This window comes from Hydra vulgaris, chromosome 03 (genome assembly GCF_038396675.1).
Source record: "Hydra vulgaris chromosome 03, alternate assembly HydraT2T_AEP".
Lineage (NCBI taxonomy): Eukaryota > Metazoa > Cnidaria > Hydrozoa > Anthoathecata > Hydridae > Hydra > Hydra vulgaris.
This window is the reverse complement of record NC_088922.1, coordinates 61,548,296-61,562,927: the sequence shown is the minus strand read 5'-3', so window position 1 is coordinate 61,562,927 and position 14,632 is coordinate 61,548,296. Positions and strand designations below refer to the sequence as shown.

The window sequence follows — 14,632 nt, the reverse complement described above, 5'->3', positions numbered from 1 at the left end:
CCATAAAAGACTACAATATAAGGATATATATATATATATATATATATATATATATATATATATATATATATATATTTAATATATAAAAAAATATTTTGTATTAGTACTTTTTCGGTAATTATATTGTTTTTGATATAAACATTTTGAGAAAAAAAGTTTACTGGATTTTCTATTTGTTTATATATATATATATATATATATATATATATATATATATATATATATGTGTTTGTATATATATACATATATATATGTATATATATACATATATATATGTATATATATATGTATATATATGTATATATATACATATATATATATGTATATATATATATACATATATATGTATATATATATATATATATACATATATATATATATATGTATTTGTATATATATACATATATATATGTATATATATGCATATATATATGTATATATATACATATATATATGTATATATATACATATATATATGTATATATATACATATATACATATACTTATATAAATATTAAAGTTATAGTATACTTTAACTTTAATATTTTACCTTTTGGAACGAGGTCATGGGTTTATATTTCTAAACCATTGTTTTCAATAACTTTAAAAATTTATTTTGTTTAGAAGAGGCATATGAAAAGGAAAAAAGTAATTTCCAGTCATTGAAATATTTAATTCAACAAAATTCAGATGGAACTCAATTTGTTGATGACGCATTAGAAATGAAACAAAAACAATATGCAAGTGTTCACTGTCAAACCAGCTTTAATTCCGAAAAACTTTGTTATGATTTTAGTTTTTTAAATAGTGAAAACTCTTTATCTCTCATTACTCAGTATAATACAGACATTAACCAAAAGTCTGAAACTTTAGAACAGCTAATCAATGGAGAGTGTAAAGTTTATAATGAAGCACTTGATGCTCCAGATGGAATTTCACCAAATTTTAAAAAGTTATCACTTGACATGTTAGACTATAATTATGAGAATGCAAATGATTTTAAAACAACAGAAGTTATCAGGAACTCAGTTACTTTATCCCAAAATGAAAATGAGGTTGGGACTCAGGTTGTATTAATATCAAATAACCAAAATGCAGATAAATCAAAGTGTTTATATGATGCAAAGAATGGTGATAACGAGACTTTAGTTTTAAACAATGTTAATCAAATTGAAAAAGAATCATTCAGTAACACTTCCCATATTTATTTTGAAAACAACTGCAGTACAAATGGAAAACTCAGTGGTGAAACAGTATTGCTTCAAAAAAATTCTTATTTAAAAATTTCTTCAAATGTTTCTACTCAAACAGACAATCTAGAAGATACAAATGCAGATCAAAGTCATGCAGATCAGACTGAAGATTTTGAAAGTTTTACTATGAATACAAACAATATATTTTCAGCTAGTAACATTACCCTAAGATCAGTGGGAGAATTTCTTCAGAATATTTTAAAAATTGGCGGCTCCATTCCTCAACTTAATTACCTTCATAGCATAACTGATATTACTAATATAGATATTGGAAAGTTTGATTTGCTTTTTGGTAGCTCTTTAACTGATAACTTAGACGATTTAGAAAAGTATATAATATATCTTGGATACCTTACTGAAGAGATGCCTTATTTTATTGATAGTGCAGTTGTGTTAAATGACGTATTAAACATAGTAGCAGATGAAACTAATATTGTTTCAGTTTTTGACAGAGATAATGTTTCAATTCTTAGTCATTTAGATTCAGTAGATGCTTGTGGATCTATTGCACACAAAAAATTTAAATCCGAATGGGAATCATGTGATGATTTACTAAAACTTGTAGAAGATGAGTTAAATAATGAAAAAGACATGTATATTACTGATTCAAGATCTTCAGAAGCTATTTCTGAGAAGGAAGCTTCTATTGTTAAAGAATTAACTGGTCTTGAAGATCAACGAGAATCTTGTGAAAAGAAACTTTCTGAAGAGTTGGGCGATCAGACCAAATCAGGTGATATTGATAAAGTTTCCGATCTGGACAAGAAAAAAGATGATATTCAAACATTTTTTAAAAAATTAAAAATTGACTTAGAAGACTTGTCTTTAGATGAAAATTCTGATTCTGATGAAAGCAGTGATTTAATTGGAAAGGATTCGGATTCAAATCAAAATCTTTTTCATAAAAATTCTTTAACTGGTCTTGATACAAACAATACTTCGCAAAATGAATGTAATAATAAATCTATAACAGAAATTGAACTTGAAAATATTGCATTACGAAAGGAACTTATGTTAGTAAAATTGGAAAAAATGCGACTTGAAGCTATGTTGGCTGCAATGTGTAAGGATATTGATTTATCTACTATTGGTGCGCCTTCTATTGGTGTCCCCTCAATATCTGGAAGTAAAAGTTCTCGCAGAGGAGTAAGTCACATTTTAATTTTTTTTCCAAAATATTTTTATTGTTGCTTTTACTGCATAGCTTTGTTTTTAATATCGTTACATACCAGAACGTTACATACAAGATCGTTACATACAAGAACGTTACATACAAGATCGTTACATACAAGATCGTTACATACAAAAACGGGTCTGAAAAATGTTCCCCATTTATAAATTCTCATACTAAAAATCTTCATAAACTTCCTTGCCATTACATGCCATACTGATAGCATATTAAACTTAGGATCAATGATTTTTAATGAATTTTTTATTATTAAAATGTTAGATAAGTTATGTTTAAAAAAAAAATTTGGGTTCTTTTTGGTAATGTTTCATTTAGAATAAAGTTTTATTGATTCACCCATTAGTTTAAAATAACAAGTAGGAATATTTTATCATCAATCATCAGTTTCTGATGAGTTTTTATTGATGAAACACTGTTATATGAGATAAATTTTTCTTTAGTTATTTTATACTATTTTTTATATATATATATATATATATATATATATATATATATATATATATATATATATATATATATATATATATATATATATGTATGTATATATATATATATATACATATATATATAAATATGTGTATATATATTCATATATACATATATATATATATATATATATATATTATATATATATATATATATATATATATATATATATATATATATATGTATATATATATACAGCGGTGGCCTAAAATTAAAGACCACTCTTTTTTTTTTCAAAATTTATTTTTAACCTTAGTATAATTTTATTTTGGAAAAAGGTATCAAAAAAACAAAATCATTTTTAGAAAGAATTTTTATTGTATTTTATATTCATTATAAAAGAATTTATAATTTTTTTACAAAATAATGTTAAAAAATTAAAAAACTGACTAGTAAAAAATATAAATGGGAAAAAAAATTGGACAAAATTTTAAGACCAGTTTCAAAAATATTTCAAAAAGCAATAAAAAAATAATTTAGAAACATGTTGTTCCTCCATTTGTTTTCAAGCACTCTTGTACTCGTTCTGGCATTGAATTCATTAAAGTTTTGATTACTTCATCAGGCACATTTTTCAAATGATGAGAGATTTCAAATCTTCCAAATTGTAAAGTTGTTCTTTACCAAGCTTGTGATCAAGCTATGACCATAAATTCTCTATTGGATTCAAGTCTGGACTATTGGCAGGCCATGGAAGCACTTGAATTTTATTAGAATTAAACCAATCGCTAATAACATGCGCTTTATGACACGGCGCATTATCTTGCTGGAAAATAAATCCATCTTGCAACTGCCATAAATCAATGCTAGGAATAAGCGAGTTTTCCAAAATTTTGATGTACCTTTCTTTGTTGAGTCTACCATTGAATAAATGAAAAACGCCAATTCCACAGGCACTCATACAGGGCCAAATGCCTATTGAACCACTGCCTTGTTTTGTTCGTTTCAAAATGCATGATTCATCGAACCGTTCACTTGGAAGTGGAGCAACATTACGCGACTTTTTCTGTTGTCTACCTCAACGTTCATTTCATCACTAAAGACCACATGGCTCTACTAATCTGTTGACCAATTTTTATGTAGTTTGCGCCACTCTTTCCTGGCAAATTTTTGTTTTTTATTTAAGCGTGGTTTTTTTAAAAATAATTGTGGAGGACCCTTTGCACAGTTCTAGGGCTTGCTTTCAGACCATTTGACAGTGTCCATTTCGTAGACAAGTCTGTAGATGATGCTTGTCTGTTTTCTTTCATTAATCTCACTAACGAGCAAACATTCTTTTAATACAAGAGCCGCATATCTGTCTTTTTTTTCGATTTTTGCACGCATTTTTGCAATATTTTTATATCCTTATTGCAATTCAAAAAATAAATGTTTATTTGATATCGAAACTCAGGTTTCGACATTTTATTTTATAGCCAACGTAATAAGCAATTAAGACAGTTAAAAAAATAATGGATTATTATTTTTAATAAGTGCAAATTAAAGATTTGAAAGTGGTCGTTAAATTTTGTCTAATTTATTTAAAGAAGATTTATAAGTACTCATCAGTTTTTTAATAAGTTAAACGCTATTTAATTAGAATTAAAAGTTATACCACTTTAATCCGTATGTTTTAATTAACAAGATATTAAAAAAAAAAATTTAATATGTCAATTAGAATCTTCTTAATTTTAATTTAAAGATTAAGAAACCAACTAAAAAATGAGTGGTTTTTAATTTTTGGCCACCGCTGTATGTATATATATATATATATATATATATATATATATATTTTTTTTTTTTTTTTTGTTACTTCACCTCCACAAGGCCCAGAAGGCCACTACAGATAAGGAGGCTACTTAATTGTGGTTATAACCCTCTCTCAACTCTATAACTCCGAAACACGAACCTTGACGAACAAGGCCGCTGCGCGGAGAAACAAGTTGAGCGCGGTACTACCAGGGACGTGGTGGGGATCGAATATATATATATATATAATATATATATATATATATATATATATATATATATATATATATATATATATATATATACATATACATATACATATATATATACATATATATATACATATATATATACATATATATATATATACATATATATATATATATATTTATATATACATATATATATATATATTTATATATATATACATATATATATATATATATATATATATATATATATATTTATATATACATACATATATATATATATACATATATATATATATAAACACACATATATATATACACACACACACATATATATATATATATATATATATATATATATATATATATATATAAATTAGTAAAAAACACTTATCTAACTTTTATCTTCTACTTTAAGTTTCACCATTGCTGGATCATCAGGAAGAGTTACTAAATCTCAAAAAAAATTCAATTTATAGAAAAAAATATTTTACAGGAAGTTATAAATTATTATAAAAAAAATTTTAATTACTATATTTGTTTTGTTAACGGGAAGTTACAGAAAGTAATTGTTAAATAATTGTCTTTGGAATGGGAATAGTTTAATTTGGTCATTTGTTTTTATAATTTTTTAAGAGGTATTTATTTTCGTGCCTACATTTAGAAATTAATTCAGATTTTTTATTTAATAAATTTTCTTGACTTAAATGAGTAATTATTTCAAATTTTTCTTGCAAACATAGCATACATTTTTTGGAAATGTTATTATAGGCAGGGGCAGATTTTAGAATAGACCATTGTAAATTAAAATTTTTATTTTTTTCTTTTAAATCCCAAATATATTTTGACAGCATAGTCTCTTTTGAATATTTTTTGTGTTTAAACGATTGTTTGTGGTTGGCATAACATTTTTTCCATTCCCCCTCGGTTAAGCCAATATATTGTTTATCAGGGTTATTTTGTGAGGAAACAATGCACTTGTAAATTATATTTTTCGAAAGGCATTTTCCATTTAGAGGGCAATCTATTTTTTGTTTACAATTACAAAAATCAGCGTTTTTTTCTTTTATTTGTTCTTTTTTATTAATTAACGCGTAGTTGTGGCCACAACTATGTGTTAATTAATAAAAAAAAATTAATAAAGTGTTTTTTTCTATAAATTGAATTTTTTTTGAGATTTAGTAGCTCTTCCTGATGATCCAGCAATGGTGAAACTTAAAGTAGAAGATAAAAGTTAGATAAGTGTTTTTTACTAATTTATTATTGCTCTGTTCTTTAAGAACATTGAGCACTCTATATATATATATATATATATATATATATATATATATATATATATATATATATATATATATATATATATATATATATATATATATATATATATATATATATATATATATATATGTATATATATATATATATATATATATATATATATTTATATATATATATATATATATATATATATATATATATATATATATATGAAATTTTTGTGGGCTACCCTTTGATTTGATGTAGTTTGTGGTTAGGAAAATTAGTTCAAAATTGCAAACTTAAATAATGTGCTTAGGGACAGCTCAATTAACTTTACCTTTTAGCAGGTCCCTATTATTTTGAAAAAAGAATTTTGTGCAAGTGCAATCGCACTGGGCCCCCTATTAAATAAATTAGAAAAACTTCTCCAATACCATAAATTACTACGAATTAAAAGAAAAATTTTTTTTTTTTAGTTTCTGCACATGGCCCCCAAAAGTTACAGCACGGCGCTGCTTAAAAGTATCGAAATTATATAAAAATTTCATAAAAAATGATAATTTCATAATAGAATTATTATTTTAGATTTAATTGCACAAAAACTATGGTTTTTTAACTAGAAATAGAAAAATTTTTACAAGTTTTTAACAAAAATAAAAATTTTGTAATTTATTTTTTTATAAAACAATTGTTATTTTTGAAATGTATATATTATTTTGCTTCTTTTGAGTACTGACCTACTTTTAAGAAACTTTTTTTTTTTAATTTTAGGACATTGAAAAGTAAACTAATTGAGCTGTTACTAAATATTGGAATAATGCTTTGAAACTTTAATGATTTACTTTTTTTCATCAATTAACAACATTTAAACATCTAGCCACTTAATTATTAAAATATTTTTATTTTGAAATGGTCTAATATATATATAACTCCTACCTGGTTGTCAATAAGTTTTTCTGTATTTTATTGACACAAAAAAAAATTAAAATGCAAGACCGGAATTTTTTTATTTTTTATTTGATAGACTGCCTACCCCAACCAAACCCTCAGTTGATGTCACAGCACTCTGTTGCGAGTCAGGCTATTTGTCAGTCGATGTAGCAGCACTCCGTTGCGAGTCAGGCTATTTGTCAGTCGATGTAGCAACACTCTGCGCATGATTTACATTTAAAAAAATTAAAAAAAAACATTTTATTAAAAAAAATAAAAATAAAAACATTGTTTTTATTATCAAAAACATTCAGAATGTTTTTAAAAATATTCTGGTCATTAAGTTTGGGCTTTTGCAGTTTTTTTTAAAAACAATTAATTTGTAGTTAAATTAATGGTTTTAACTTTCTGACAACACGGAAATATAAGTCAAAAGTAATTCAAAGTGACGTATTTGTTGGCGAAAGAATCATTTTTTACCTTAACATACTTCCAAATCCAACAATTTATAAATAAATATATATATATACGTATATATATATATGTATATATATACATATATATATATATATATATATATATATATATATATATATATATATATATATATATTATATATATATATATATATATATATATATATATATATATAAATATAATAAGCCGTGTAAATAAAAATGAGTAATTGCTTTTACTCAGTAATTGGTCAGCTTTAGGTGAATAAAAACTTAAGAAATTTTCCTTAAGTATTAATTCACTACAAAGAAAAAGTACATTTATATATATATATATATATATATATATATATATATATATATATATATATATATATATATATATATATATATATATATATATATATATATTTATACAACCCGTAGATGTTGTCCAAAAGTTGTCCATATTTTGTTGACAAAAAGTAAAAAATAAAATGCAAGACCGGAATTTTTTTTTTTTATTAATTGATAGACTTCCTGCCCCAACCAAACCCTCAGTCGATGTAGCAACACTCCCTTGCGGGTCAGGCTAAAAGATAGTAAATGAAGCAGCACTCCCTTGCGGGTCAGGCTATTTGTCAATCGATGTAGCAGCACTCCCTTGCGAGTCAGGCTATTTGTCAGTCGATGTAGCAGCACTCCCTTGCGAGTCAGGCTATAAGATAGTCGATGTAGCAACACTCCGCGCATGATTTGCAGTAAAAAAAAATAAAAACAAAAACATTTTGTTAAAAAAATTAAAAATAAAAATATTTTATTAAAAAAAATAAAAGTAAAAACATTGTTTATATTGTTAAAAACATTCAGAATGTTTTTAAAACATTCTGGTCAATTAAATTTGCGTTTTTGTGGTTTTTTTAAAAAACGATTTATTTGTAATTAAATTAATGGTTTTTACTTTCGTTCAACACGCAAATGTTGGACGAAAGTCAAAAGTAATTAAAAGTGACGTATGTGTTGGCGTAAGAATCACTTTTTTCCTTCCGCTCTTCCCAAAGACAACAAACTATAGATCTATATATATATATATATATATATATTTATATATAGATATATATGAAGACCTCAGTAGAAAAACCAGCATTGTCACATTTAAAAAGTTTTGAGAAAGAATTTATTGCTCATTAATAAAAGTCTTTATATAAAACAAAAAAAACTAAAAATGAGAAGAAAAAAACTATATTTCAGTTGATTTATTTAAAGTTTAAATACAAATAAAAGTTTGATAATTTTTTAAATACAAATAAAAGTTTGATAAATGTGACCACGCTGGTTTTTCCACTGAGATCATATATATATATATATATATATATATATATATATATATATATATATATATATATATATATATATATATATATATATATATATATATATATATATATATATATTGATATTTGAGCCAATCACCAGTGTCAAAAAAAAAAAGAGGAATTTATTCTTATGCCTGCATTTTGAAATCAACTCATTTCATTTATTTAACATGTTTTCACCTTTAGATGTTAAAATAAAGAATTTTTTGTATAAGCAAAGATTGCAAATTTTTGACAAGGACTTGCAAGGTTTCACAATTTTCCACTTAATCAAGGGTGTAAGCATTTTGTCTATTATGCCCCAAATTTCTTTAGACAACTCGGTATCATTTTTATATTTATTAATGTTAGAAGATTTTAGGTGATTAGCAAACCGAGATTTGAATGGAGTTTCACATAAGCCAAAATGTGCTTTTTCTTTGTAGTCAGGTTTATGTGACAACACAGTGGCTTGATAAATGATGTTCTTCGTCAAGCACTGATTGTTCATGGGGCAGATGGATTTGTTGACACAGTTGCATGTTTTTCCCTCATCTTTACCTTGGCTATAAAATACCCTCTGATTGTGCAATTTAATGATGGACTTGATGTTTGGCATACATGAGTAGCTTATTTTAATGGTACTTCGATTAAATGTCTTGTGAAATTTGTGACCAACCAGAAAGTGCAGGTCTACCATGTTCAAAAATCGACTGCCTATTTTTGTTGCAACATTGGTACTGAAAGGTGGGTTGTACCAGATTATGTTTCGATTGTGATTTTTGAATGGGATTGGTTTTTTATTTGAATGGTAAACGAATTTGCAGATAAAACCTTATTTAAATAATGCATCTTGATAAGGAGGAATGGATTGTTTAAAAATATTTTCGTTAGAAGAATTGGTTGACAATCTTAGTTTAATAGTTTGAGGAAGACTTTTTAGTATGCTAGGAGGGTGGTTTGAGTCAGCATTTATATAACTGATAGAATTACCAGGCTTGCAGTAAGCTTGGAAAGAACTGTCATTAAGATTTAACGTTAAGTTCAGATAGTTAGCAATTTTAAAATTACAGCTGATAAGTATATGAAGATCATTATTTTTAAAAATTTTTACAAAGTGCTTTTTAATTTTTTTCATTTGTTGGTCACTCTGGTTCTTAAACACTGCTAGACCATCATCTCTATACAATCCGAATTCATCTTTATTGTAAGACTGCGATAACAAGATAAATACTCCAACTAACTCACAAACTTCTGCGACATCAAAGGCTCCTATTGTGACATCAAATAAACCTCCACTTTTTTTAATCCAAGCTTCACCATAAAATTGTTGTCAAATAAACCTGACTACAAAGAAAAAGTACATTTTGGCTTATGTGAAACTCCATCCAAATCTTGGTTTGCTAATCACCTAAAATCTTCTAACATTAATAAATATAAAAATGATACCGAGTTGTCTAAAGAAATTTGGGGCATAATAGACAAAATGCTTACACCCTTGATTAAGTGGAAAATTGTGAAACCTTGCAAGTCCTTGTCAAAAATTTGCAATCTTTGCTTATACAAAAAATTCTTTATTTTAACATCTAAAGGTGAAAACATGTTAAATAAATGAAATAAGTTGATTTCAAAATGCAGGCATAAGAATAAATTCCTCTTATCTTTTTTTTACACCGGTGATCGGCTAATATTTTGTTTTTTCTTTGGTTGCCACCAAGTATGTCTTTTAGCTACATAAAGATCCCACTACACAGTATTTTGTAATTTTTAGCAGGTTTTTTTGTTTTTGATTTTGTATTCAATGGCTGATGATTGCTGTATAGGCATGAAACTAAAAGTGCCATAGAAAAAGTTGTTTTTTCTTCATATATATATATATATATATATATATATATATATATATATATATATATATATATATATATATATATATATATATATATATATATATATATATATAAATACGCATGTAATATCTGATGGCGTTTTATGTTTTAGAGTTTCAAAAGACTTTTAAAAAAGTTCAAAATAAGGAAAAGTTCATCGCGTGAGTAAAACTATTTATCTATCTATATATATGTATATATTTATAATGTTTTTATAACTCTAAAAACTCTTGCAATTGAAACCTGTTGGAAGTTGGTTTTGAAAAATTGTTTTGTCAGACAATTGATATGTTACATAATATATACATTCATATGAAGTATGTCATATTTACATTCATATGTTAAACATAATATGTGTATAATATCATAACTTATATCATATCAGTTAGAACCATAATTAAAGCCATTAAACAAATGAAATAACAAAATCTGTTTGTTACATTGTATCTTTTGATAAGAATTTGAATGGCATAACTCCAAGTTGTCACATGGATCTATTCATTTGATAGTTCTATGTCAACAACAAAGTTAAAGAAAGGTATTCGACATTTGCTTTACTTGGTCATTTTACAGCTTCTGACCTTCTTACTCATTGCAATGAAAACCTATCAAGATTTAATTCAAGTAAAATGTGAAATTTCTAGATGATTTTAATACAGAAAAGACAGTGAGATACCACACTTTATAAACATCGAAAGTTGCTCTTTACATGTAATGTATGTTGCTTTTAAAACAGCTATAGAATCGAACACATGGCCATTGACACAATGACCACCATATTAAATGAAACTTTAAAAGGTTTTTGATAAGTTTTTCAGGAGATCTCTGCTAGATTGCAAATTATATGAAATCGGAAAACAAGATAAAGGAAGTGAATTCCAAAGAACTAATTTCCAAAAAAAAAACTGGGCGATTAAGAATTTTTAGAGCACTTAAGAACAGTCACAGTAAAAGGATCAGACTTAATAGAATGACAAGTAACACAAGAATGAATTTTAGTAGATGGTACAAGAGACACACTAACTCTTTAGAGCAGTGCCCATTATAGTATTTATAGAAAAGAGAAAGAGAAGCAGTGTTACAATATTATGATAATGGTTGAAGTTTGGCTGTAGGAGCAGGCCCAATTTTGTTTACAATGTGTTTTTGCACCTTGTTTAAGAGAGAAAGGGCATCATAGGAAGATCCGCCCCAGATATGGCAACACTATTCCATACCAGGACAAATTTGAGATTATAGAGATAAAGATTATAATCCGTAGTAAGAAAGTGGCGAGCACAATAAAGAGATGTAATCTTAGCAGATGCAAATTTTGCAATTGATTTGATATATGGTTTCCAAGAAAGATCGGAAGTAAGAGTTAATCCTAGAAGATGAAGGGTAGATGACTCATTGAGTACATTACCGTTCATAAATATAGGAAGATCTAGATTATTGCAATAACAATTAGCTGAAAAAAATTGAGTTTTCTCTAAGTTAAAGTTCACCAGCCGGTGTGAGCGCTATGCTGTAGCAGAAGTGAGATCTTTTTCAAGCTCAAATGCCTCTAAGTAATTAGAGAGTGTTGGCTTCTTATCAAGACAAAGATAAATGTTAGTATCAGCAAACAATGCCACCTTAGATGTGAGAATATCTGGATGATCATTAATGTAAATTAAAAAGAGGGCCAAGGTTAGAACCTTGAGGAATCCCTGAAATAACAGGAAAATGAAAAAGAGGGCTGTCAGTCAAGGACAACTTTTATACTACTATTGGTAAGGAAGGGTTCAATAATCTTAAAGATGTTACCTGATACACCGTAAGAAGAAAGTTTATGAAGAAGACCAGCATGCTAAACTTTATCAAAAGCTTTAGAAATGTCAAGAGCAAAAAATTTAACCTCTCCACATCTATCTAACGCACGCTAAAACCTATTGGTTATTACTGTTTGGTTATTACAATGTTTTTATTATTACAATTATTGTCTATGTAAGTAAAATACAACTCTACATTAACATTAAGATTATACAGCTCAACAAAAACATAAGGTTTTGCTGTTTAAAATAATAATAGTTGTATATTTGCACGAGCTTTATTTTGCCCATATAAAGAGACTTATACGGGTGTGAAGGCAGGCACAGGTGATTGCCTGCTGATCCTGCTGAGGCATGTATATGGTAAAAAAATTGGTTAACTTAGATAATAGTATATTTTGATTACCCTGGATTTGCATTGCAATAAATACAAGACAAAAAAATATTATTTTTTATAATTTATTTTTCAACAAAAATGGGCTTTCAGGAAGCATAAAGAGTCAAGCAAATTATAGCTCATTCCAGATCAAAATTTTATAACAAATAGTTTTTATAAAAAATAGTCCAGCAGCTGAAAATTCTTACTCTGATTCAACGCTTGTTAAGGGAATTATTAACAACTCGAGATTAGCAGTTCCTTTGCTTGTTGCTTCAAAAACCAATATTTCATTTGTAATAGAATTAAACTAGTTTAAGTTTTGAGTTTAATCTCTGCTTCTTTGCTAAATGTTAGATGGTCTCTTCGAACTATTTTTCGAGAGAAAGTTGTTCTTCATTGTTTTTGGGTCCTTTACTTCTCTCTATTTGAATTAAGTTTTGCAAAGCTTTATAATTGCCTCTTTCATTTTGATACAGATTCAATTTTTTCTAGTTTAGTTTTTTTTTTTTTTTCAGAAACTTTAAGGTTCCCTCTGCAGTTTTCCTGCAAAGTGCTTCTGCTGCTGATTTGACTGGTTCTAGTGTATCAATTTGATCTTTGATTTTTAGAAATTACTGAATCATTGCCAATAAGCTGATCCATCTTGTTTGACAGTCTAAAATAAGAGCTTTTTTTTTTGCTGTTTTTTACCTTCTTTTTAGGGAATATCATTTTTGACAGGAGATTACTAGAACAACTTAATATTTTTTGGAACTTTGTTGATGACAGACTGGAAATGAATTTTGACCTTTACGGTGATAACATCGGTGATAACATCATTGATGACATCAGTGGTAAAACAAACAACACAATTAACCAAATTCAATCCAAATTCTGCCACTCTCACTGAGACCATTTCTGCTGCTTTTTCAGCAAGAAGAGACCCTGATATACGTTAAGTTCAAGATTTCAGTATTTCTTTTTCTGATGAATGTTAATGTTTAGAAATCTCCTTTTATATCTAAGTTATTCAATTGGTAAAATTCAATTTTAATTCAATTTTACCAATTGAATAAAATTTTTTAGAAAACTTTTTTTTGCCATTGCTGACCGAATAAATGTGATTTTTATTGAAGCATTTAAATAAAATCTTTCATAAGCCAAGCTGTCAGTTTTAACTTCTCTGATTGAATTCTTCGAAAAACAATGAAATTTTGGATGCTTCTTTTGTCAGATAAATTTAGACTTTTTAGAATCTTTTTTGTTTTTTAGATTTTTTATTTCATATTTTTCACCAAAGATCCACATTCCTGTTGTAGAACCTGTGAACTGATATTTGTTTCCACATATCTTAAACATGCTTTCAGATAGATCTTTTTTATAATGTTTGCAGATATCTGACGTTTTTTGTTTCATTATCATGTTTATATTTTTTTTAAACTGTTAAGATTTTAAATTCTCTTTATTTATTACACGAAATATTAAATAAATATAAAATTTAACTCTCTTGACAAATCTAAATAATTACAATAATCATAAAAATGTAAGCTTTAATAAGCGCATAACAACTCCTTCGGCAATTCTTAATAATTACAATGCTCATAAAAATGTAAGTTTGAATAAGCATATAACAACTCCCTTGACAATTCCTAATAATTACAATAATTATTAATACATAAACATAAATTAGTATGTGACAACTAACATGCTTTAATAATGATATTCACTAAATTAACAATGTAGCAATGTAA

General features: G+C 26.3%; 1 protein-coding gene across 2 annotated transcripts in view; it reads left to right on the top strand.

Moving 5' to 3' along the window:
- LOC100197441 (uncharacterized) overlaps nucleotides 1-14,632 on the top strand; it is a 91,032-nt gene that overhangs the window by 66,255 nt on the left and 10,145 nt on the right. For both annotated transcript variants that reach the window (XM_065793922.1, XM_065793921.1), the window contains exons 14-15: nucleotides 625-2,399; nucleotides 10,843-10,891. In XM_065793922.1, coding sequence (XP_065649994.1) covers nucleotides 625-2,399; nucleotides 10,843-10,891 — 1,824 coding nt within the window. The remainder of the gene's footprint in view (nucleotides 1-624; nucleotides 2,400-10,842; nucleotides 10,892-14,632) is intronic.